Source organism: Somniosus microcephalus, chromosome 31, assembly GCF_052327205.1.
Source record: "Somniosus microcephalus isolate GS21.2 chromosome 31, FLI_Smic_1.0, whole genome shotgun sequence".
Taxonomy (NCBI): Eukaryota; Metazoa; Chordata; class Chondrichthyes; order Squaliformes; family Somniosidae; genus Somniosus; species Somniosus microcephalus.
The window spans coordinates 9,351,275-9,377,452 of record NC_141017.1 but is presented as its reverse complement, the minus strand read 5'-3'; the positions used below and the strand labels follow the sequence as shown (position 1 = coordinate 9,377,452).

At 49.5% G+C, this 26,178-nt stretch overlaps 1 protein-coding gene across 1 annotated transcript in view; it reads left to right on the top strand.

Annotated features, from left to right (window-relative positions):
* LOC147097565 (C-type lectin domain family 4 member G-like) overlaps positions 1–26,178 on the top strand; it is a 70,830-nt gene that overhangs the window by 40,925 nt on the left and 3,727 nt on the right. The window contains exon 7 of the mRNA XM_085971408.1: positions 10,320–10,429. Within this exon, the coding sequence (XP_085827534.1) occupies positions 10,320–10,429 (110 nt within the window). The remainder of the gene's footprint in view (positions 1–10,319; positions 10,430–26,178) is intronic.

Sequence of the window (26,178 nt, the reverse complement as noted above, 5' to 3'; positions counted from 1 at the left end):
CTTGTGTTGTAGGGGTATGTCTTCATTACACATTGCCTTGATAGCCTTCTTGAATGTTTGAACGAACCTCTCAGCCAATCCATTGGTGGCTGGATGATATGGGACGGATGTGTAATGCTTAACACCATTGTTCTTTAAGAACCTCCGGAATTCTTCAGACACAAACTGTGGTCCGTTGTCGGAGCAAATCTGTTCAGGCAGCCCATTTCTGGCAAATATGGTTTGTAAGACTGTGATAGTTTTTTCTGTGGTGGTTGAGGACATTTTTATTACCTCTGGCCACTTTGAATGTGCATCCACCACAATTAAAAACATCGAGTCCATAAATGGATCAGCAAAATCAATGTGCACCCTTTGCCATGGAGATGAGGGCCACTCCCATGGATGTAGAGGGGCTTGTGGTGGGGCGTTTTGGACCTTCTGACATCCTGTACAGCTCTTGGTCATCTCTTCGATTTCTCTATCGATTCCCGGCCACCACACAAACGCTCTGGCTAAGTTCGTCATTTTTACCCCTCCCAGATGACCCTCATGAAGCTCATTGAGCACTCTATCCTTCAATTTGGGTGGAATTACTACTCTGGATCCACACATCAAGGTTCCTCTACACACTGACAGCTGTTCTCTTCTCGGCGAGAATGCTGGCAACAGTGGTTCGCCATGTGCTGGCCATCCCTTCACCGTTAAATCATAGACCCAGGAGAGTGTTGGGTCATTTCGTGTTTCCTTTTCTATGTTTGCATTCGTCACAGGTAGACATTCGACTATGGTCGAGTGGAATATCTCCACTGGATCCACTGCAGGTGCTTCTTCCACCGTCGGCAACGGTAGGCGCGACAATCCATCAGCATTCCCATGCTGTTTAGTTCCTTTGTACTCGATGTCATATTGGTGTGCCCCTAGGAAAAGGGACCACCTCTGTAGCCGTTGTGCTGTCATTATCGGGACGCCCTTCTGAGAGTTGAAAATGGAGACAAGAGGTTGATGATCAGTTAGTAGAGTAAATTTCTGACCGTGCAGGTAGTGATTGAACTTCTTCACCCTCCCACACCAGGCTGAGGGCCTCTTTGTCAATCTGGGCGTAGTTACGCTCGGCTGAAATTAACGAGCGTGACGCAAAAGCTATCGGCCTCTCTGAACCATCAAGGAATTTATGTGTCAGTACCGCTCCAATGCCGTAGGGAGACGCATCACACGCCAGTCTTATCGGTAGTGATGGGTTGTAGTGAGCCAATACTTCTCTTGAAGTGATTAGGTCTTTACTCTTCTGAAAGGCCCACCTACATTCATCGCTCCATTTCCATGCTACTCCAGTTTGTAGTAGGGCGTTCAGTGGGTGCAGAATTGTGGACAAATTCGGCAAAAACTTATGGTAGTAATTCACCAATCCGAGGAATGACCTCAGTTGCGACACATTTTCAGGTGCTGGAGCCTTAACTACCGCTTCAATTTTGTCAGGGGACTTATGTAACCCCCCTTCATCAATCACGTGGCCACAATATGATATTTGTTTCTTAAAAAACTCGAACTTGGGCGATTGGCTCGTAGCCCATGTTCTCTTAGTCTAGTGAGCACCTGCTCTAGGTTGGCAAGGTGTTCACTGTCATCTTCACCTGTCACTAGGATGTCGTCCAAGTAACACTGAGTCCTCGGAATCCCTTGCAGGACTTGTTCCATCGCTCTTTGCCATATCGCCGGAGCTGATGCTACTCCGAATACCAGTCGATTATACTGGTAAAGACCTTTGTGAGTGTTTATCGTGAGATACTTCCTAGAGGATTCTTGAACCTCCATCTGCAAATATGCTTGTGCTAGGTCAATTTTTGTAAAACGCTTCCCTCCAGATAGTGAGGCGAAAATATCTTCTATCCTCGGGAGAGGATATTGTACTGTGTGACGGATTGGGTTCACCGTCACCTTGAAGTCCCTACAGATGCGAACCTTCCTTGGCTCCTCAGACTTATTGTTTAACGTTTTCTTCATGACAGGAATGATGGGTGTCGCCCACTCGCTCCAGTCTACCTTAGATAACACGCCTGCATTCTCCAGATTCTCCAGCTCTGCCTCGACGGCTGGGCGAATTGCATATGGTACCGGTCTTGCTTTGAAAATCTTGGGAATTGCATTCTCTTCTATTTTTATCGAGGCGGTTACGCGTTTAAGAGTTCCCAGTTCCTGTTGAAATACCTCTTTGGCGTTAGCAAAGATTTTTGACAATCGGCCAGGTGTGCCGTCGTCATCCTTTTTACCAGCCACCGTCAGTGCCTGAATGGAATGCCAGTCTAAAGTTATCTTTCTGATCCATTCACTTCCCAATAACGGTGGTCCACCATCTTGCAGTATGTACAGATACAATTTCTGTATTTCCTTGCCGTTGTATTCGACAGGCACCCTTATTTTCCCTCTGGGGTATACTTTTTGCCCCGTATACGTCTTCAAGACAATGGATGTCTCTTTCAAGGGTATGTGTGAGAATAGCCGCTCGTAGTCTCGTCGATTCATGACGGTCAGGGCTGATCCTGTATCCAATTCCATTTTGACTTGGGACCCTGCTATCGTGAGGGTGACCCAAATGGTTCGGTGATCCTCTTTTGCGATTACGTTGTGAAGTTTGAGACAGCTTAGTCTCTTGTTCCCGGATTCACTATCGCTCATCTGGTCTTCGCAATTACTGTCCGTCATCTTTTGTACATTCCTGTACTGTTCCTTAGTAGCCTTTTTGTTGTCGTTAGTCTTCTTCCCAGACCTGCAAACTCGTGCAATGTGTCCCATCTTTCCGCATTGCCTGCATATTTTGTCCTTGGACCAGCAGTCCTTCTGGTCATGGGTTGTTCTGCCGCAGCGATAACATTTTTCAAATCCCCGTGTCATTTCGTGGGTGCCGTATTCCTGTGGCTTTTGCTGTATTTCTGCAGCTCCCCTTGCTGCTGCTTCGTATGATACTGCCATGCTGAAAGCCTTATCTAGCATCAGCTCTTTCTCTGAGAGTAACCTCTTCTGGGTTCCTTCACTCAGGAGTCCACAGACAAATTTGTCCCGTAGAGTATCTGTCAGTCCTGCTCCAAACTGGCAGTGCTTTGATAGCTTGTGTAGTTCCGTAAGGTAATCAGCATTGCTCTCATCTTTATGCTGATTTCTCCTGTGGAATTTAAATATTTCTGCTATCAGCAGCAGTGTAGGATTCAGGTGTTCCTGTAGGATATCAACAATTTCGTTAAAACTCTTCGCTATCGGTTTGGCTGGAGTAATCAGGTTCCGCAATAGGCCGTACGTTCTTCCGCCCATTAAGTTTAGTAGTACCGATTCCTTTTTCTCATCGGCTACTTCGTTTGCCTCGCAATATACTTCGACTCTTTCCACATACGTGGTCCAGTCTTCTATTGCATTATCGAAGGCAGTGATATTGCCAGTCTTCGGCATCTTGGAAATCTAAGATGGCGCCTCCCGCGCTTTGCCTTCTTCACCAATTTAACAAAATGGCGCCTCCCGCACTTTCCGTCTTCTCCGCCGCTGCTAGTGCTGTTGCTGGCGTTTTATGCCTTGATGGCGACGCCCTATGGTCTTCGCGCACTTCCCCCCGCGCTGCTGCTAACGCCGCTCTCCGCGGTTCCCGTGGCAAACTGCAGCTCCTCGCGGCTTTCTGCGCTTCTCATTTCTTTTTCCCCGTCGTCGGAGCAACCCTACGGGACACTTTCCTCCCTCTTCTCGGGTCTGTACGCTGCCCGGCTTCGTAGTACCGGCCGTGCCCTGTGTGCTCCACCCTCTCTCTCTCTCTCCTCTTCCCGACAACGCTGCTCGGCCCCGTTGAAAAGCCACCCGATCGAGCTCTAGCCCGCCGCAGCCCAGGAAGGATCAGTGTACTACCTGCCACCAGCCCGATTAGCTGGAACACCATCGACAGGATAACCAAGCCCCGCTCTCAACAGCCTCTCCTGCAAATCTTCAACTCCGATGAATCAGAGGCGGTTGCCCACAGTCGACGCCCGTTTCTTCTGTTTGTTTTGTTTTTCTTTCTTCCTTCTGGCCTCGACCTCTGGCAACTTCGCTTCAGGGATGGATCCCCATGAGATGGTGCAGACTGTAGGTAAGTTCGGATCTGCTCGTCGCCAGTATTATGTCCGTGTGTAATTGAGACATGGACTGCAGGAGTTGGTTATAACAGGTCTTTACTGAGTGGAGACAAACTGGAACTAACTATGCAAAGTTACTACACAGGCTTATATACAGGGGTGGTCACTACTGGTACTGCATTATACAGGGGCTGCAGAATATAGTTCCTTCTGCAAAGTACATACACTACAGGCAGGTTGTCCAGAGGTACATCGTGGGGCCAGAGGGAGGGATCACAAAGTCCGGGGGGTGGTGATCCGAGGCCGGCGGGGAGATCGCAGGCACTGGGGAGTGTGGGGAGATCGGAAGGGTCAACTTGGTGGGAGCTTGTGGCTGAAGGGGGGTGTTCAATCGTGGGGGGGTAGGAGGTATGGGGAAGTAAGTGAGCTGGATCCAGCAGGTAATTAGAAAGGCACTTGTAAGGCATTTACCTGCTGGATCCAACAGTCCTCGCCTCCCTTTAGCTACCACGTTAAATTTAAAATGGAGATTAAATCTAAGGCATGCAGCCTCATTATAATATTTAAATGATCAACCCACCTCCTGGGAGCCTCTGTTAAACCCAGAAGTGGGCGGGTTTGAGGCGTGTTTGGTTCAGGTTTGTGATTTGAACATTTTAACATCCCACCTGACCCAAATCCACCTGTTTTTGGGGGTTAAAATTCCAAGAGATGCACAGGACACTCGTAGAAATGGCTATAATGATAATAAAGGATGGGATATAGACAGTAGAGAGAAGGATCGTAGCTCGTAAAATCAAGATGTAGAATCACTTTGAATGGAGCTAAGGAACAACAAGGGTCAGAAAACACTGGTGGGAATAGATTATGGGCCCCTGAACAGTAGGTTTAGCGTTGGACAGAGTATAAATCGGGAAATTAGAGGTTCATGCATCAAGGGTTATATAGTAATCATGGGGGACTTTAATTTTCATATAGACTGGGCAAACCGAATTTACAGTAATACTGCAGAGCATGAGTTCATGGGATGCATTTAAGATAGTTTTCTATACCAGTATGTCGAGGAACCAACAAGGGAACAAGCTATTTCAGATCTAGTATTGTGCAACGAGACAGGGTTAATTAATAACCTTGTAGTAAAGGAGCCTCTGGGGAGAGTGATTATAATATGACAGAATTTTATATTGAGTTTGAGAGAGGTTTAGTTAAGTCCCAGACTAGGATCTTAAATCTGAACAAAGCAAACCATGTAGGTATGGGGACAAGTCGACGAAGATAGATTAGGAAACTAGGTTCAAATATTTGACGGTAGATAAGCAATGGCAAACAATTCAAAGAAACCATTCATAATTTGCAACAAATATACATTACCTGAAGGAATAAAAACCCCACAGGCAAATTGGTTCAATCGTGGCTAACAAGAGAAGTTAAAGATAGTATTAGATGAAAGGAAGAGGCTTATAATATTGCCAAAAAGTAGTAAGCCTGTGGATTGGGAGGATTTTAGAGTTCAGCAAAGGATGACCAAGAAATTGATAGAGAGACAAAAGAGAACATGAGAGTAAACTAGCAAGGGTCATATAATCAGGTTGTAAAAGCTTCCATAGGTATGTCAAAAGGAAGTGATCAGTGAAAGTAAATGTGGGTCCCTTGCAGGCAGAGAAAGGAGAAATTATAATGGGGAATAAGGAATTAAACAAATACATTGTATCTGTCTTCATGGAAGGCACAAAAAACATTCCATAAATAATGGGAAACCAAGGGTCTAGTGAGAATGAGGAACTTAAAGAAAGGAGTATTAGCAAAGAAATAGTACTAGAGAAATTAATGGGACTAAAAGCCATCAAATCCCCTAGACCTGATGGCCTACACCGTCGGGTTTTAAGAGAGGTGGCTATAGAGATAATGGATGCATTGGTTTTGATCTTCCAGAATTCCCTTGATTCTAGAACAGTCCCCACGGATTGGAAGGTAGTAAATGTAACCCCGCTGTTCAAGAAAGGAGGGAGAGAGAAAACGGAGAACTACAAACCAGTTAGTCTGACATCAGTAGTAGGGAAAATGCTAGAATCTATTATTCGGGACGTGGTAACAGGGTACTTAGAAAATCATAATATGAGTGGGTGGAGTCAGCACGGATTTATGAAAGGGAAATCGTGTTTGGCAAATCTGAGTGTTTTGAGGTTGTAACTAGCAAGGTAGTAGATAAGGTGGAACCAATGGATATAGTGTATTTGGATTTTCAAAAAGCCACACATGAAAATTAGGGCTCATGGGACTGGGGGTAATATATTAGCATGGATTGAAGAATAGTTATCGGACAGAAAACAGAAAGTAGGAATAAACAGTTCATTTTCGGGATGACAGACTGTAACTAGTGGGATACCGCAAGGATCAGTGCTTGGGCCTCAGCTATTTACAATCTACATTAATGACTTAGATGAGAGGACCGAGTGTACTGTATCCAAGTTTTCTGATGAAACAAGGCTAAGTGGGGAAGTAAGTTGTGAGGAGGACACAAAGAGGCTGCAAAGGGATATAGACAGGTTAAATGAATGTATTCCATCTGCCATGTTCTGGCCCAATGTGGAGAAATGTGAAGTTATCCACTTTGGTAGGAAAATTTGAAAAGCAGAATATTTTTTAAATGTTGAGATTGGGAAATGTTGCTATTCAGAGGGACTTTGGTGTCCTTGTACACGGATCACAGAAAGTTAACATGCAAGTACAGCAAGCAATTAGGAAAGCAAATGGTATGTTAGCATTTATTACAAAAAGGATTGGAGTATAAGAGTAAAGAAGTCTTACTGCAATTATATAAAGCCTTGGTAACACCACACATGGAGTACCATGTACAGTTTTGGTCTCCTTACTTAGGAAAAGATATACTTGCCTTACAGGGAGTGCAATGAAAGTTTACCAGACTGATTCCTGCGATGGGAGGATTGTTCTATGAGTAGAGATTGAGGAGACTAGGCCTATATTCCCTAGAAGAATGAGAAATGCATAAAATTCTTAAGGGTTTTGACAGGGTACATGCTGAGAGGATGTTACCCCTGGCTGGGCACTCTTGAACTATGGGTCACAGTCTCAGAATAAGGGGTCAGCTATTTAGGACTGAGATGAGGAGAAATTTCTTCATTCAGAGGATTATGAATCTTTGGAATTCTCTACCCCAGAGAGCTATGGATGCTCAGTCGTTGAGTGTATTCAAAACAGAGATCGATAAATTTTTGGATATTAAGGTAATCAAGGGATAAAAACAGAAAATGCTGGAAATACTCAGCAGGTCAGGCAGCATCTGTGGAGAGAGAAACAAAGTTAACGTTTCAGGTCAATGACCCTTCGTCAGGACTGGAAAAAGCTGGAGATGGAACAGGTTTTTAAGCAAGTGTAGGGGCAGGGAAAGGGGGGAGGGGAGGAAAGAACAAAAGGGAAGGTCTGTGATAGGATGGAAGGCAGGAGAGATTAAGAGACAAAAGGGATGATGGTGCAAGGCAAAAGGAGATGGTAATGGGACAAGTTAAGAAACAAAAGATGGCTCCAGATGAAGTGTAAATGGCGATGGCAGAATGAAAGACAGCTGCTGCGTGAGAGAGAGAAAAAATGGGAAAAAAAGGAAGATGGGGCAGAGGTTATGGTCTGAACCCGCATGTGTCCTAGCTATGCCTGCCTTTTCGTGGTTTATGTGGAACATTCTTTGTTCCAGTCCTACTCAGGTCCCCTCCCTCACCTCTTTTTCCGGTACATTGATGACAGTATCGGTGCCGTTTTCTGCTCTCACCCTGAACTAGAAAATTTCATTCACTTTGCTTCCAATTTCCACCCTTCCCTCACCTTCACATGGTCCATCTCCGACTCTTCCCTTCCCTTCTTCAACTTCTCTATCACCATCTCGGATGATAAGCTAATGACAAACATTCACTACATGCCCACTGACTCTCACAGCTACCTGGACTACACTTCCTCCCACCCCACTTCCTGTAAGGACTCTATTCCATTCTCCCAGTTTCTTCATCTCTGCAGCATCTGCTCAGACGATGCCACCTTCCATGCTAGTGTTTCCGACATGTCTTCCTTTTTCCTCAACCAAGGATTCCCCTCTACTGTGGTTGACACGGCCCTTGACCGTGTTCATTCTATTTCCCGCACTTCTGCTCTCACCCCTTCCCCTCCCTCCCGGAACCACGCTAGGGTTCCCCTTGTCCTCACCTTTCACCCCACCAGTCTTCACATCCAACGGATCATCCTCCGCCATTTCTGCCACCTCCAGTGTGATCCCGCCACCAAACATATCTTCCCCTCACCTCCCCTTTCAGCGTTCCAAAGGGACCGCTCCCTCCGTGGCACCCTGGTCCACTCCTCTATCACCCCCAACACCCCTTCCCCTTCGTCCAGCATATTCCCGTGCAAGCACATGCCCTTTTACCTCCTCCCTTCCCACTGTCCAGGGCCCCAAACACTCCTTCCAGGAGAAACAGCGATTTAGTTGTACTTCTTGCAATCTAGTATACTGTATTTGCTGCTCACAATGCGGTCTCCTCTACATTGGGGAGACCAAACGCAGATTGGGTGACCGCTTTGCAGAACACCTCCGTTCAGTCCGTATGGGTGACCCTGAGCTTCCGGTCGCTTGTCACTTTAATTCTCCGCTCCACTCCCACTCAGACCTCACTGTCCTCGGCCTCTTACACTGTTCCAATGAAGCTCAACGTGAGCTCGAGGAACAGCACCTCATCTTTCGATTAGGCACTTTACAGCCTTCTGGACTCAACATCGAGTTCAACAATTTCAGACCATAACCTCTGCCCCCATTTTTTTTTTCCCCATTTGTTTTCTCTCTCTCACATGGCATCTGTCTTTCATTCCGGCATCGCCATTTACACTTCATCTCGAGCCATCTTTTGTTTCTTAACTTGTCCCATTACCATCTCCTTTTGCCTTGCACCATCATCCCTTTTGTCTCTTAATCTCTCCTGCTTTCCACCCTATCACAGACCTTCCCTTTTGTTCTTTCATCCCCTCCCCCCTTTCCCTGCTCCTACATTTGCTTAAAAACCTGTTCCATCTCCAGCTTTTTCCAGTTCTGATGAAGGGTCATCGACCTGAAACGTTAACTTCGTTTCTCTCTCCACAGATGCTGCCTGACCTACTGAATATTTCCAGCATTTTCTGTTTTTATTTCAGATTTCCAGCATTCGGAGTATTTTGCTTCTGTATTAAGGTAATCAAGGGATATGGGGATAGGGCGGGAAGGTGGAGTTGAGGTAGAAGATCAGACATGATTTTATTGAATGACAGAGCAGGCTCGAGGGGATGAATGGCCGACTCCTGCTCCTATTTCTTATGTTCTTAAATGGCTGTTTACACCATTTCTTCAAGATTTTCACCAAACTTCCACCACAGTTACAGCAGGAGACCTGAGAAATTATCCCTTACTTTTAATTAACTCTTGTCAAAACATGCAGTGGGATAAATGTGCTTTAACTATCTCCTGTCATACACTACAATGTGATATGGATATGCTTCGAATTAAGTTCTGTGATAATTTTTTGATATAGATCATTAGAATGTTTCAAGATAATTTAAAAGTCAATCTATCCCAGCATTCCTTTCTTTTAGCATTTTTAGCGGTAGAGCAAATGTGAGAGAAAGGGGAAATCTTAATCTTGACTATACATGAACAACAGACAGTTTGGAAACACAAAGGCAGAGAAGGAATACACCCAGGTCTAGGGAACAGGATAAACATTTGTCCTAAACACTTAGTGTACTATAAACAAAACTTGTAGCACAAAGGCAAAGGCTGAAAGAGATAAGCTGAATAAATGCCTAAAAATGCAAGCTCAGCTAAACGTGCAAACTATATATTGGTACCTACGTATTATGTAGGCACAGGCCAAGGTGGCATTATAGTATAAGAATAGAACCAGGTTCCCTTTAACTTCTTCGTGTTCTCGAGGGTCAGGAGCCAGGACCTGGTGGGCAGGATCTGGTCACTCCAGGACTTGTGTTGGTCAGAGCGTGCTCTCGAGGTGGTCGGAGCCTGGGAAACAGGTTGAATTATTTGCATGTTATATAATATAAATGGAAGACCAAATCAGTCAGTGTAACAAAGCTTGTTATTATAAAAAAATAATCATGTGTGAATCATAAGCGAAGTTATTGTTGCTGGAATGACAACCCTTTCTTCCGACAGTAACCACTAAGAAATCCGCTAACATAGCTACATTGGTATTTACCTGACAGGTATATTTACAAAGGAATATACAAATTGATCATTGGATTGGACTCCATGACAGTGTTGAAGAAGGGAAGTGGCGCTGGGTGGATGGTACAGATTATGCTTCAACTACCAAGTGAGTAGTGTTTTGCATCACACAGTAAGGTAATTTTCACTCTCACTGCCTGGACAGAAATCTAACAAAGTGCATCGACCACCATATTGAACCTGTCCAAATGTTATCCCATTGCTTTCTTATAATCAGAGCTTTCAGAATTTCTGTCCCAGATCCCCCAGGATCCTTGTCGGTCAGTAAGGTCCTTGGGTTTCAGTAAGTTCTTTAGTACCATCTCTTTTTGAATAGTAATCTCCATTATCTGTCTTACACCCTGTTGTACAGTCCCAAAATTCATCCACCTTGAAAAATCATGCAAAGTCCTAATTTAGTAACTCTGCCCCTCTCTCACTCACACCACCTCCATCTCTTAGTGACCCAACCCCATACTGTCTATCCTCTCCCTCCCAATGTGTCTATAAAAAGCCTTTTACTGCCCTTTATGTTTTAGTTATTTTTCTCTCATACTCCCTCAGTCTTTCTAATCTCTTTTGCCACAGCTTTCCTATATGCTCTATACTTGGCCCAACGGACTTCATTATCTGCCCTGAGAATGCTAAATGCACCTTTTGTAGTTATATAGATTCATAGAATCATATAGCACAGAAGGAGGCCAATCTGCTCTGCATCCTCTCCAAGGCCTTGATATGCTTCCTAAAGTGTGGTGCGCAGAATTAGCCACAATACTCCAGCTGAGACCTAACCAGTGATTATAAAGGTTCAGCATAGCATCATAGAATCAAAGAATGGTTACAGCATGGAAGGCGGCCATTCGGCCCGTTGAGCCCATGCCGACTCTCAGCTATTCCCACTCCCCTGACCTTTCCCCGTAGCCCTGCAAATTTCTTTCCTTCAGATACTTATCCAACTCCCTTTTGAAAGTTGCGATTGAATTTGCCTCCACCATCTGTTCAGGCCGTGCATTCCAGATCTTAACCTCTCGCTGCGTAAAATTTTTTATTCTTACATCACCTTTGGTCCTTTTGCCTATCACCTTGAATCTGTGTCCTCTGGTTCTCGACCCTTCTGCCAATGGGAACATTTTCTCTCTATCTATTCTGTCCAGACCCCTCATGATTTTGAACACCTCTATAAAATTTCCTCTCCATCTTCTCTGCTCCAAGGAGAACTCCAGCTTCTCCAGTCTATCAATGTAACTGAAGTCCCTCATTCCTGAATCATTCTCGTAAATCTTTTCTGAACCCTTTCTAAGGCCTTAACATCCTTCTTAAAGTGCGGTGCACAGAATTGGACACAGTACTCCAGGGGCCGAACCAGTGTTTAATACAGGTTCATCACAATTTCCACACTTTTGTACTCTATGGGGTCCATTTTCATTGACCCGTGGAGTCGGGACTGGAGGCGTGCGGGGGGTTAAAGTCCCGAATTCGGGGGTCCCGACACCATCCCGCCCCCAACCCGCCTCCATGTAAGTTTCAAAGGAGGCGGGTACCCGCCCCGCACTGGGACCCGCCTACCCGATGCGGGAAGGGATTAGTGCCAATTAACTGCCTGTTAACAGGTAGTTAACAGGCAGTTTTTAGCCTAATCCCTATTTTAAAGCTTGACGTGTGGGATTCCCGATGGCTCCAAACCATGCCAAGTTAGAGGAGTTGGGCCGTCGGGTTGAAGGACTTGGAGGGGTCGAGATGTCGGTGTTCAGGTGAGTGGTGGGTGCATGAATGCAAAGGTAAGTGTGTTTGGTGTGTCTAAAGTGTGTAAAGAAGTTTAAATTACCTGTACTTACCTTTTCAGCCTTCCTTCCTCTAGGTTTCGGGAGTCCATCATCTAACCGGCACAGAAAGCAGAATGGCTGTGAACTGTCAAAAGTGACAGCCTGCAGCTTTCTGTGCCGGTGAGATTTCTAACTGAGTCTGTGTAGAAGGACTCAGGTTAGAAGTAAGACTGTCAGTGTTTGACAGCTTCAAACAGCTGTGAAACACTGATAATTCATCTGTCAAAATGTCTTGACAGATGAAATTTCAGTCTGACGTCACCTATTGCCGGGTGGCCCTTAATTGGCCTGCTGAGCCCGCTGGGTGGGCTCAACAAGGTCAATCAAGTTAAAATCACGTGGATTGGCCGCATCTCGATGGAGGCAGGACTACAACCCTTGAAAGTTGTAGTTCCGCCTCCTTCCTGACATCTGAATGAAAATCACCCCCTATACCTCTATTCATTAAGCCCAGGATCCCGTAAGTCTTTTTAAATGCTTCCTCAACCTGCCCTGCCACCTACAACGATTTGTGCACACATACCCCCAGGTCTCTCTGTTTGTACACCCGTTTCAGGATTGTACCCTTCAGTTTATATGCGCTCTCCTCATTCTTTCTCCCAAAATGTATCACTTCACATTTTTCTGCATTAAATTTCATCTGCCATGTGTCCGCCCATTTCACCAGCCTGCCTATGTCTTCCTGAAATCTAACACTATCCTCCTCACTGTTCACTATACTTCCAAGTTTTGTGTCATATGCAAATTTTTAAATTGTGCCCTGTAAACCCACGTCCAAGTCATTAATGTATATCAAGAAAAGCAGTGGTCCTAGAACTGACCCCTGTGGAACACCACTGTATACCTTCCTCCAGTCCGAAAAACAACTGTTCACCAATACTCTCTGTTTCCTGTCACCTAGCAAATTCTGTAACCATGCTGCCACTGTCCCTTTTATTCCAGCTGTGGCCTAACTAGCGTTTTATACAGCTCCATCATAACCTCCCTGCACTTATACTCTCTGCCTCGGCTAATGAAGGCAAGTATCCCATATGCCTTTTTAACCACCTTATCTACCTGTCCTGCTGCCTTCAGGGATCTATGCACACCAAGGTCCCTCTGATCCTCTGTCCTTCCTAGGGTCCTACCATTCACTGTGTATTCCCATGCCTTGTTAGACCTCCCAAAATGCGTCACCTCACACTTTTCAGGGTTAAATTCCATTTGCCACTGTTCTGCCCACCAACCAACCCGTCTACATCGTCCTGTAGCCTGAGGCTTCCCTCCTCACTATTTACCACTCCACCAATTTTTGTGTCATCTGCGAACTTACTGATCATACCTCCTACATTCATATCTAAATCATTAATGTACACTACAACCAGCAAACGACCCAGCACCGATCCCTGCGGTACACCACTGGACACAGGCGTCCGGTCACAAAAACAACCTTCGACCATCAACCTCTGCCTCCTGCCACTAAGCCAATTTTGGATCCAATGTGGCAAATTGCCCTGGATCCCATGGGCTCTTACCTTCTTGACCAGTCTCCCATGCGGGACTTTGCCAAAAGCCTTACTGAAGTCCATGTAGACTACATCAACTGCACTACCCTCATCCACACACCTAGTCACCCCGTCGAAAAATTCAATTAAATTGGTTAGACATGATCTCCGCCTGACAAAGCCATGCTGACTATCCTTGATTAATCCTTGCTTCTCCAAGTGGAGACTAATTCTGTCCCTCAGAATTTTTTCCAATAATTTCCCTATCACTAATGTTAGACGCACTGGCCTGTAATTCCCTGGTTTATCCCTACTACCCTTCTTGAATAATGGTACTACGTTAGCTGTTCTCCAGTCCTCTGGCACCTTCCCTGTGGCCAGAGAGGTTCTGAAAATTTGTGTCAGAGCCCCTGCAATCTCCTCCCTTGCCTCACACAGCAGCCTGGGATACATCTCATTAGGGCCTGGGGATTTATCCCCTTTAAACCCGCTAAAACCGTTAGTACCTCCTCCATCTCAATACTAATTTGTTCAAGTATATCACAATCCCCCTACCTGATGGCTACGCCTACATTGTCCTTCTCTAGTGAACATAGATGCAAAATATTCATTTAAAACCTCACCCGCATCTTCCGGCTCTACACACAGATTGCCACTTTGGTCCCTAATGGGCCTTACTCTTTCCCTGGTTATCCTCTTGCCCTTAATATACTTATAAAACACCTTGGCCTAGAAATTCATTGACGCCACTTTTGGGGCGCTAAAGTGGGGCGTCCGCTAAAGTTTGCGGCCGCCGCCAAATCGATGCCACTTCGCCGATATTCATTAGCTTCGCCCTAGGAGTTCGGGCGAGCGCTAAAACTGCTGCTGGACGCCACTCTTTGGGCGCTAAGCCGGAGGTGGTGATCGATAGCGCCGAGGCCGGGCGCAGCGCAGGTGCGGCCATCTCGTGATTGTCAGCAGACACCCTGGCGCCGGCCAGCTCTTAAGGGGGAAGGGTCGACTGTGTCTGCTGCCACGCCCTGGATAGTGGAGCCCTCCAGCTCGGCCTGAACACTGCTGCTGGACCCAAATAGCGCCTGAAGACATGGAGAAGGCCCGTGAACGTGCGCAGCACTTCTCAGAGCATGATCTGAGTGTGCTGATTGCTGCTGTGGAGAAGAGGCGCCATGTTTTGTACCCGGACAATGGCAAGAAGGCGACGGTCCGCGTCTACAGGAGAGCCTGGAGGCATGTCGCCACCAAGCTGTCAGCCAACAGCGACGTCCCCAGGAGCGGTGCCCAATGCCGCAAAAAGTTAAATGACCTCACACGCATTGTCAGGGTGAGTACCCTTTCCAGTGACCTCCTCATCCTTGCATGTGCACCTCACATTATGGGCAAAGGGACCTGAAAGCTCTAATGGCCAGCCTTCATCCAGCAGCTATGGGACAGGCATGAGCATCAATTGCACATTCTGCACTTAACACACTGGCCAAGCTATTCCACCATGGGAGGCATTGCACACCAGATCATGGCGACACACTGGCCAGGATATTCCACCATGGGAGGCAGTGCACACAAGATCAGGGCGACACACTGTACTTAGAGGCCGTCCTTTCTCTTGCAGGCCAAGCTGGCGAATAATCGCAAGAGCCGGACTGCGACCGGGGGAGGCCGACCCCATATCCAGCCACTCACCGACCTGCAACATCGCGTGGAGCGCCTCATGGGTGGCCGGGTGATTGGGCCCGTTGCATGTGGAGATGCCGACCCTGTCCTGGGCAGCAATGGTAAGGACATCACCTTTTGCACCTCTCTCGTCCCACTTGCGCATCAGATCTACATCCTTTGCCACTGTCCGACCAATGCGCTGAATGCCACCACTCATGCATCCCGCACTGACGCCCTCTCCTCACTCTAAAGCTACTCTTGTGCCTTCCTGCTTTCAGATGGTGAAGAGGAGGTCCCTGAACTTGCCAGTGACAGACCCTCCGAAGAGGAGCAGGAGGTGGAGCAAGAGGAAGGCGGCCCATCAGGGGAACCCTCAGCCGCAGCCAGCCAGGCCAATGTAGGGGACACGTCTTCCCTGGAGGGCAGCGTGGCGGAAGTGTCGAAGGGGAGGGGAGCTCCTGGGACCTGCGGGCTGCAGAAAGGTGGGAGGGGGGTGGAAGCTCGGTGGCCTTCTCCGCAGAGGGGGGAAGCGTCGGAGGGGAGACCAATTGCTGGGCCCAGTGGCCTCCAGCAACGCAGGAAGGGTCGGCCAGCTCGGCGGCCTTCTCCCCAGAGGGAGATTCCGGCCTCCAGTCAAGAGATGCTCTTCGCCGAGGAGATGGAACGCCTCGAAGACTTGTCCGCGGACTCGAAGCGCCTGCACACGGAGCTCATGGCGGCAGTGGCACGGTTGCCTGAGTCCATCGACTCCCTATCTTGCAGTGTGGCCGAGTTCGGGCCCTCAGAGGCCACCAGTCGGGCGGAATACCGGGCAGGTCAGGCAGCGAGTCGGGCGGAATTCGGGGCAGCTCTGTCAGCGACTGGCCAGGTTATCATTGGTGCCGTCCAGTCACTGGCTGCTCTGATGCGGTCAGTGAACAGGTCAACACGGGCACTCACTGCTGCCACACTCGCTGTGTCAGCCAGGCATCGCCAGGGCACCCGGCGCGCTGCAGCAGCACAGCGGTCTGTCCCTCGGCAGATTGGTGCGCATGCTGCAGTGCTGGCCCGGGCGAGTGCCAGTGTCTCAGGTGACCAGCGAGCGCCTGCCATCCGCCAGCTTGCCGCCATTCCTCCAGCCGCTACTGCCAGTCCCCCAGTGGAGCTGCCAGGAGCTGCTGCAGCGACTGATGCTGGCCAGCCACAGCTGCAGCAATCAACAGCCGCCCGCTCGACGGCCAGACCTCGACTAGGCCGACCCCCAAGGGCATCTGCTGTCACGACATGTGCCCCTCAGGAGCCTGCCCCCAGCCTTGCAGCAGCCAATGGCCTTACTTTGAGGCGGAGCAGCAGGGCGGGCAGGGGCCACCCAAAGATGGCCAAGGCATCGCCCTAGCGGGCCAAATAGTCGAATGTGTGGCCATTTGTGTTTGTTTCTTGAGGCCGAGAATTGGATGTTTGTTTTTTGAAGGCCGATGATGTGATGTTTGTTTTTGACGAAGGCCGAGAATGACGGCCATTTTAGTTGCCCTATTTTGTTAATCCTCTCCAGGTTGTGGGAGCGAGTAATGTGTTTGAGTGTTTTTTGGGGGTTTCGTCTGTTTTTGGTTTTCATGTGGGAAGGGCCCAGAGTTTGTGCAATAAACCATTTTATTTATTCACATTGTCCATGTTTGATCCTTGAAGTGTTTGTTGCCTTAACCGGCTGAGGGCTTGCGGAGCGGCTGCAATCATGTTCTATCATTGGCACAAGCCATTCCCTGACAGGGGGCCTAGAAGTGACGTTCAATAAGCCGCCGACGGGCGGCCCTTGGACCTTGTGCCTCCCTCCTGGGCTGGTACTCCTCATCCTCGTCGTCCTCATGCTCCTCCTGCTCCTCCTCCTGAGGTGGTGGTCCAACGTGAGGTGGCAGTGCCTGAGTCCTGCGGATAGCCAGGTTGTGCAGCATGCAGCAAACGACGACAAATTGGGAGACTCGATCCTGCGAATACTGGAGGGCTCCCCCGGAGCGATCGAGACAGCGGAACCGTTGCTTGAGCACGCCGATTGTTTGTTCTATGAGGTTCCTCGTCGCTTGATGGCTCTCGTTGTATGCCTCTTCAGCAGGGGTCGTGGGCGCGCGGAGTGGGGTCATGAGCCAGGTACACAAAGGATAGCCTTTGTCCCCGATAAGCCATCCTCTTGGGGGAGGCTGTGCCTGGAACATGTCAGCCACAGTTGTCTGTCGCAGGATAAAGGCATCGTGGCTGCTGCCTGGAAAGCGGGCATTGACAGCTAGGATGCGCTGCCTGTGGTCACACACCAGCTGTACATTGAGGGAATGGTAGCCCTTCCAGTTGCGGTAATCCTCGGCATGCTCAAGAGGTGCCCGCAAAGCCACATGCGTGCAGTCAATGGCGCCCTACACCATGGGGAAGCCCGCTATTCTTGCAAACCCCACTGCATGCTGCTGCTGCTTGTCCAGGGTCATGGGGAAGGAGATGAATTGATGTCTCCTTCTGAAAAGGGCTTCGGTCACCTGGCGGATGCAGCAATGCACGGCGAACTGGGAGATGTTAGCGATGTCCCCAGTAGCGGATTGGAAGGAGCCGGTGGCATAGAAGTTGAGAGCCACCGTCACCTTCACTGCCACCGACAGAGACGTCCTGCGCATCAGCTGTGGCTGCAGATCTCTCTGAAGCAGCCGGCAGATGTCTGCAACCACCTCCCTTCGGAATCGCAGCCTCCTAACACACATCGCGGCAGACATGGTCAGATAGGAGGTCTGCTGGCGGTATACCCTGCGTGGGTAAGGCCTCAGTTGGCGACGCCTGTTGCCCCCTCTGCATCTAGCCAGGGCTGCCACTCTCTCACGGCGTCTGTAAGCCCTTCTGGCATAAGGCTGAAATTCAGTGTTGCCACCCAATGCAGCCCCCATTATATGCTGGCAAACACTGAGCTCTGAATGAAGGCAAAGATAATTGGTAAGCTCTGGCCTGAGCCAAAAATACCTGTCCAAGTGTTGGTCCAAACCAGTAAACTCTCCTCCTTGGTCTCTGTCCAAAAAACCGTTGCACAAGAGTGAATGCTGCAAAATGGCTGGCCTTTATACTGCTGGGTAAGTGCCCTTTAATTTGCGCTCCCCGCGGCCCGGCTGGGCTGTGTACCGTTCCACTTCACAGTCGCTCGGGCCGCCCGGCGCACAATGGGCTGGCACGAGTGAAGTTCCAGTTCGGGGCGCACAAAAGGCGTTGCACTAGCAAATGACGTCATGATGTGCGCGCGCAGCAGGGCGCGCGCTAAGACTTTGCGCCAGCGCTAAATGTGTACTGAAGTTGGGGCAAGGCGCAGATCGCGCTGCGCCCGGCCACTAAGTGCCTAGCGCTCGAAATCTACTCCTCCTAAGGCGCAAACGGCTGCCGCGCCCAACTGAATTTCTAGGCCTTTGTGCCTTGTAGATGGCAGAAAGGCTTTGGGGAGTCAGGAAGTGAGACACTCGCCACAGAATACCTAGCCTCTGACCTGCTCTTGTTGCCACAGTATTTATGTGGCTGGTCCAGTTAAGTTTCTGGACAATAGTGACCCCAAGGATGTTGATGGTGGGGGATTCGGCGATGGTAATGCCACTGAATGTCAAGGGGCAGTGGTTAGCCTCTTACTTGTTGGAGATAGTCATTGCCTGGCACTTCTATGGTGCGAATGTTACCCACCACTTATCAGCCCAAGCCTAAACGTCGTCCAGGTCTTGTTGCATGTGGGCATGGACTGCTTCATTATCTGAGGAGTTGTGAATGCCACTGAACACTGTGCAGTCATCAGCGAACATCCCCATTTCTGAACTTATGTTGGAGGGAAGGTCATTGATGACCATCTGCAAACTTTGAAATTGTGCCCTATATAGTTTGGACCCCAGTTTTCGATACACTTACGAACATATGAGCAATGATGGAGAGGTAAAGGCCTGCTGGTCCATCCAGCCTGGCTCACACAATTGCGATACCTTGTGTGTCACAATATATACACTCCCCACCTCACCCGAACCCATGTGATCTCCTGGGAGAGGCGATAAACTCCAGGCCAATTTGGAGGGAAAAAATCTGGAATTTCCTCTCCTACCCATGTAGGTGATCGAAACTAATCCTGGAGATCACTGGCCTTGAATTCCCAGCAGCACCTACCTCTTGTAAGAGGTGATCTCCGCTCCACCCAGGAACAGGTCCAGCTCTCGCTTGAAGGAATTCAGTGAATCAACGTCAAACAACGCACGAGCTGGCAGCCTGTCCCAGAGGTCCCCTATTCTCTGGGAAATGAACCACCTCCTGACATCTAACCTAGATCTGGCCTTGTACAACTTAAAATTGTGACTCCTGGTCTTGCCAAACCTGTTTAATTGGCACAAATGTCAGCTGAAACACAATCTATTCCCTTCATCATCTTATAAACCTCAATCAGTCCACCTCTAAGTCTCACTCCTCTAAAGTGTAGAGTCCCAAATCTTTTAGCCTATCTTGATCACTAAGATGCTTTATACAGGGAATTAGTCTAGAGGCCCTCCTCTGCACCCTCTCCAAAGCCTCAATATCACCCACAATGTGAGGAGGCCAAAACTGGATTCCTTGTGAGGCCTGGTCAAGGTCTTGCACAAGGACAAAATAGTAGGCCTCATCTTATACTCAGTTGTTGTATGAATGCACCCCAACACTCTATTCACTCTAGCTAGCGCTTCACGGCACTGCTCATATACATTTAGAGCTGTATGCACGAGAATGCCCAGATCTTTTTCTTTCTCCGCCTTCTTTAATGCATTTCCCTGAAGGGTATATGTATGTTGAGCATTCGCCCCATCCACACGCATAACAATGCACTTTTCCAAATTAAACATAATTTGCCAGTCATGAGCCCAATCTCCCAACACATTAAGAACCGTCTGAAGCAGACGAACATAATCTACAGTCTGAACACACGCACAGATCTTGGGATCATCTGCAAATTTGCAGATCGTGCCCCACCACCTACATCCAGATCATTAATAAAAAGTGAAGAGCAATGGTTCCAATACTGATCCCAGTGGGACACCACTGGTGAACAAACAGATCCAGATCCATCTATAACTACTTTCTGCCTACGTCCTTCCATCCCGTTCTCAATCCAGCTCAATATATTACCACTAATACCAGAGGCTTCAATCTTGTAGAGAAGCCTCTTGGATGGTACCTTATCAAACCCTTTTTGGAAGTCTAAGTAGGTAATGTCTACTGGGCTTCCCTCGTCCACCATCTTCATGACTTCTTCAAAAAATACAATCAGATTTGTAAAACAGGACCTCCTTTTTATGAAACCATGTTGGGTGACCCTAAAATGACCCTCTCTATCCAAGCAATCATATATTGCATCCCTAATCATTCCCTCAAGCATCTTTCCTATTGCTGATGTTAAACTAACAGGCCGATAGTTACCTGTGTCCGTCTTGTCAACTTTTTTAAAGATGGGGACTATATTAGCCTCCTTCCAGTCTACAGGAACCATCCAGAGTGCAGTGAGCTATTAAAAATACAGGCTACGGGCTCACACAGCACGTGTCCCATCTCCCTGACGACCCTTGGCTGAATATTATCTTGCTTGGCTGCTCGATCTATGTTCAAGTTCTTAATTCTACCTAAAACACTATGGCCTAGAAATTCAGTTGGGCGTGCCAGCCGTTAGCGCCTTAGGAGGAGCAGATCTCGAACGCTAGGCGCTTATCACACGGGCACAGCGCGATCTGCGCCTCTCCCCAACTTCAGGACACATTTAGCGCCGGTGCAAAGTCTTAGCGCGCGCCCTGCTGCGCGCGCAGATCATGACGTCATTTAATAGTGCAACGCCCTTTGTGCGCCCCAAACCGGAACTTCACTCGCGCCGGCCCATTGTGCGCCGGGCGGCCCGAGCGACTGTGAAGTGGAACAGTACACAGGCCAGCCGGGCCGCGGGGAGCGCAAATTAAAGGTCACTTACCCAGCAGTATAAAGGCCAGCCATTTTGCAGCATTCACTCTTGTGCAACGGTTTTTTGGACAGAGACCAAGGAGGAGAGTTTACTGGTTTGGACCAACACTTGGACAGGTATTTTTGGCTCAGGCCAGAGCTTACCAATTATCTTTGCCTTCATTCAGAGCTCAGTGTTTGCCAGCATATAATGGGGGCTGCATTGGGTGGCAACGCTGAATTTCAGCCTTATGCCAGAAGGGCTTACAGACGCCGTGAGAGAGTGGCAGCCCTGGCTAGACGCAGAGGGGGCAACAGGCGTCGCCAACTGAGGCCTTACCCACGCAGGGTATACCGCCAGCAGACCTCCTATCTGACCATGTCTGCCGCGATGTGTGTTAGGAGGCTGCGATTCCGAAGGGAGGTGGTTGCAGACATCTGCCGGCTGCTTCAGAGAGATCTGCAGCCACAGCTGATGCGCAGGACGTCTCTGTCGGTGGCAGTGAAGGTGACGGTGGCTCTCAACTTCTATGCCTCCGGCTCCTTCCAATCCGCTACTGGGGACATCGCTAACATCTCCCAGTTCGCCGCGCATTGCTGCATCCGCCAGGTGACCGAAGCCCTTTTCAGAAGGAGACATCAATTCATCTCCTTCCCCATGACCCTGGACAAGCAGCAGCAGCGTGCAGTGGGATTTGCAAGAATAGCGGGCTTCCCCATGGTGCAGGGCGCCATTGACTGCACGCATGTGGCTTTGCGGGCACCTCTTGAGCATGCCGAGGATTACCGCAACCGGAAGGGCTACCATTCCCTCAATGTACAGCTGGTGTGTGACCACAGGCTGCGCATCCTAGCTGTCAATGCCCGCTTTCCAGGCAGCAGCCACGATGCCTTTATCCTGCGACAGACAACTGTGGCTGACATGTTCCAGGCACAGCCTCCCCCAAGAGGATGGCTTATCGGGGACAAAGGCTATCCTTTGTGTACCTGGCTCATGACCCCGCTCCGCGCGCCCACGACCCCTGCTGAAGAGGCATACAACGAGAGCCATCAAGCGACGAGGAACCTCATAGAACAAACAATCGGCGTGCTCAAGCAACGGTTCCGCTGTCTCGATCGCTCCGGGGGAGCCCTCCAGTATTCGCAGGATCGAGTCTCCCAATTCGTCGTCGTTTGCTGCATGCTGCACAACCTGGCTATCCGCAGGACTCAGGCACTGCCACCTCACGTTGGACCACCACCTCAGGAGGAGGAGCAGGAGGAGCATGAGGACGACGAGGACGAGGAGTACCAGCCCAGGAGGGACGCACAAGGTCCAAGGGCCGCCCGCCGACGGCTTATTGAACGTCACTTCTAGGCCCCCTGTCAGGGAATGGCTTGTGCCAATGATAGAACATGATTGCAGCCGCTCCGCAAGCCCTCAGCCGGCTAAGGCAACAAACACTTCAAAGATCAAACATGGACAATGTGAATAAATAAAATGCTTTATTGTACAAACTCTGGGCCCTTCCCACATGAAAACCAAAAACAGACGAAACCCCCAAAAAACACTCAAACACATTACTCGCTCCCACAACCTGGAGAGGATTAACAAAATAGGGCAACTAAAATGGCCGTCATTCTCGGCCTTCGTCAAAAACAAACATCACATCATCGGCCTTCAAAAAACAAACATCCAATTCTCGGCCTCAAGAAACAAACACAAATGGCCACACATTCGACTATTTGGCCCGCTAGGGCGATGCCTTGGCCATCTTTGGTTGGCCCCTGCCCGCCCTGCTGCTCCGCCTCAAAGTAAGGCCATTGGCTGCTGCAAGGCTGGGGGCAGGCTCCTGAGGGGCACATGTCGTGACGGCAGAAGCCCTTGGGGGTCGGCCTATTCGAGGTCTGGCCGTCGAGCGGGCGGCTGTTGATTGCTGCAGCTGTGGCTGGCCAGCATCAGTCGCTGCAGCAGCTCCTGGCAGCTCCACTGGGGGAGTGGCAGTGGCGGCTGGAGGAATGGCGGCAAGCTGGCGGATGGCAGGCGCTCGCTGGTCGCCTGAGACACTGGCACTCGCCCGGGCCTGCACTGCAGCATGCGCACCAATCTGCCGAGGGACAGACCGCTGTGCTGCTGCAGCGCGCCGGGTGCCCTGGCGATGCCTGGCTGACACAGCGAGTGTGGCAGCAGTGAGTGCCCGTGTTGATGTGTTCACTGACCGCAGCAGAGCAGCCAGTGACTGGACGGCACCACTGATCACCTGGCCAGTCGCTGACAGATCTGCCCGGTATTCCGCCCGACTGGTGGCCTCTAAGGGCCTGAACTCGGCCACACTCCGAGAGAGGGAATCGATGGACTCAGGCAACCGTGCCACTGCCGCCATGAGCTCCGTGTGCCAGCGCTCCGAGTCTGCGGACAAGTCTTCGAGGCGTTCCATCTCCTCGGCGAAGAGCATCTCCTGACTGGAGTCCAGACTCTCCCTCTGGGGAGAAGGCCGCCGAGCTGGCCGACCCTTCCTGCGTTGCTGGAGGCCGCTGGGCCCAGCAATTGGACTCCCCTCCGACGCATCCCCCCTCTGGGGAGAAGGCCGCCGAGCTTCCACCCCCCTCCCGCCTTTCTGCAGCACGCAGGTCCCAGGAGCTCCCCTACCCTTCGACACTTCCACCACGCTGCCCTCCAGGGACGACGTGTCCCCTACATTGGCCTGGGTGGCCGCGGCTGAGGGTTCCCCTGATGGGCCGCCTTCCTCTTGCTCCTCCTCCTGCTCCTCCTCGGAGGGTCTGTCACTGGCAAGTTGAGGGACCACCTCTTGACCATCTGAAAGCAGGAAGGCACAAGAGTAGCTTTAGAGTGAGGAGAGGGCGTCAGTGCGGGATGCATGAGTGGTGGCATTCAGCGCATTGGTCGGACAGTGGCAAAGGATGTAGATCTGATGCGCAAGTGGGACGAGAGAGGTGCAAATGGTGATGTCCTTACCATTGCTGCCCAGAACAGGGTCGGCATCTCCACATGCAACGGGCCCAATCACCCGGCCACCCATGAGGCGCTCCACGCGATGTTGCAGGTCGGTGAGTGGCTGGATATGGGGTCGGCCTCCCCCGGTCGCAGTCCGGCTTTTGCGATTATTCGCCAGCTTGGCCTGCAAGAGAAAGGACGGCCTCTAAGTACAGTGTGTCGCCGTGATCTTGTGTGCACTGCCTCCCATGGTGGAATAGCCTGGCCAGTGTGTCGCCATGATCTGGTGTGCACTGCCTCCCATGGTGGAATAGCCTGGCCAGTGTGTCGCCATGATCTGGTGTGCACTGCCTCTCATGGTGGAATAGCTTGGCCAGTGTGTTAAGTGCAGAATGTGCAATTGATGCTCATGCCTGTCCCATAGCTGCTGGATGAAGGCTGGCCATTAGAGCTTTCAGGTCCCTTTGCCCATAATGTGAGGTGCACATGCAAGGATGAGGAGGTCATTGGAAAGGGTACTCACCCTGACAATGCATGTGAGGTCATTTAACTTTTTGCGGCATTGGGCACCGGTCCTGGGGACGTCACTGTTGGCTGACAGCTTGCTGGCGACATGCCTCCAGGCTCTCCTGTAGACGCGGACCGTCGCCTTCTTGCCATTTTCCGGGTACAAAACATGGCGCCTCTTCTCCACAGCAGCAAGCAGCACACTCAGATCACGCTCTGAGAAGCGCTGCGCACGTTCACGGGCCTTCTCCATGTCTTCAGGCACTATTTGGGTCCAGCAGCAGTGTTCAGGCCTAGCTGGAGGGCTCCACTATCCAGGGCATGGCAGCAGACACAGTCGACCCGTCCCCCTTAAGAGCTGGCCGGCGCCTGGGTTTCTGCTGTCAATCACGAAATGGCCGCAACTGCGCTGCGCCCGGCCTCGGCACTATCGATCACCACCTCCGGCTTAGCGCCCAAAGAGAGGTGTCCAGCAGCAGTTTTAGCGCTCGCCCGAACTAGTAGTGCGAAGCTAATGAATATCGGAGAAGTGGCATAGATTTGGCGGCGGCCGCAAACTTTAGCGGACGCCCCACTTTAGCACCCCAAAAGTGGCGTCAATGAATTTCTAGGCTTATGTTCATCTATTTTAATATGACTAGTTTTATTATTAAAATCATTCAATTCGAGTAGTTCAGCATCGTCTTCAAGAGAGAAGGCCGATGCAAAGTTTTCATTTAATATTTACGCCATGCCCAGTGAGTCCTTCGTAACCTGTCCTTGAACATCCTTCAATGGCCCAATACAGTCTTTGACAGATCTGCGAGTCTTCACATAACTGAAAAAGCTTTTCCCATTACATCCACAAATGTCGGCGATCCTTTTCCCTTTGGCATTTCAGCTGATCTAATAGCAGCCTTTGTATCTCTGGCTCTTCCTTATACTCGACTCTGTTTAGTTGTGTATTAGATGCCTTTAATTTATAGAAACATTTTTGTACATCTTATTTGTCTTTGTACATGACCAGTCAGCCACCTTGGCTTTTCCTTACCACATTCCCTTCTATTGACCTTGGGTACATTTTTGTCTTCCATAGTTTTTAATCTTGTTCTTAAAAACTTTCTATTTGCATTCTACATCGGTCTCATCACCGCCCAGTAGGGTTAGCCAATTAACACGTTCCAAATCATCTGCCATTTAGTGAAAGTTGCTCTTCTGAAATCGCTTACGAGTTGTTGATTCTCAGTACCTTGAGTTCTACCAGCCAATTGAAACTGTATAATGTTGTGGTCACTTTTGCCCAGCTGTTCCCCCACATGGAGATCCAATACGAGATCAAGCTCACTACTGAACACAAGGTCTAATACATGATTGTTCCTGGTTACTTCATTAACATGTTGAGTCAGCAAGTAGTCTTGTCTATTTTCAATAACATTTCAGCTTCCCTCTTCTCTTCCTGGAATATACTTGCTTTGTATCATTTCCATCTCCTGTTTAAATATTTATCATTGTTGATCTAAGGAGGATCTTAACTCGCTCCGCCCAGCGGATACTG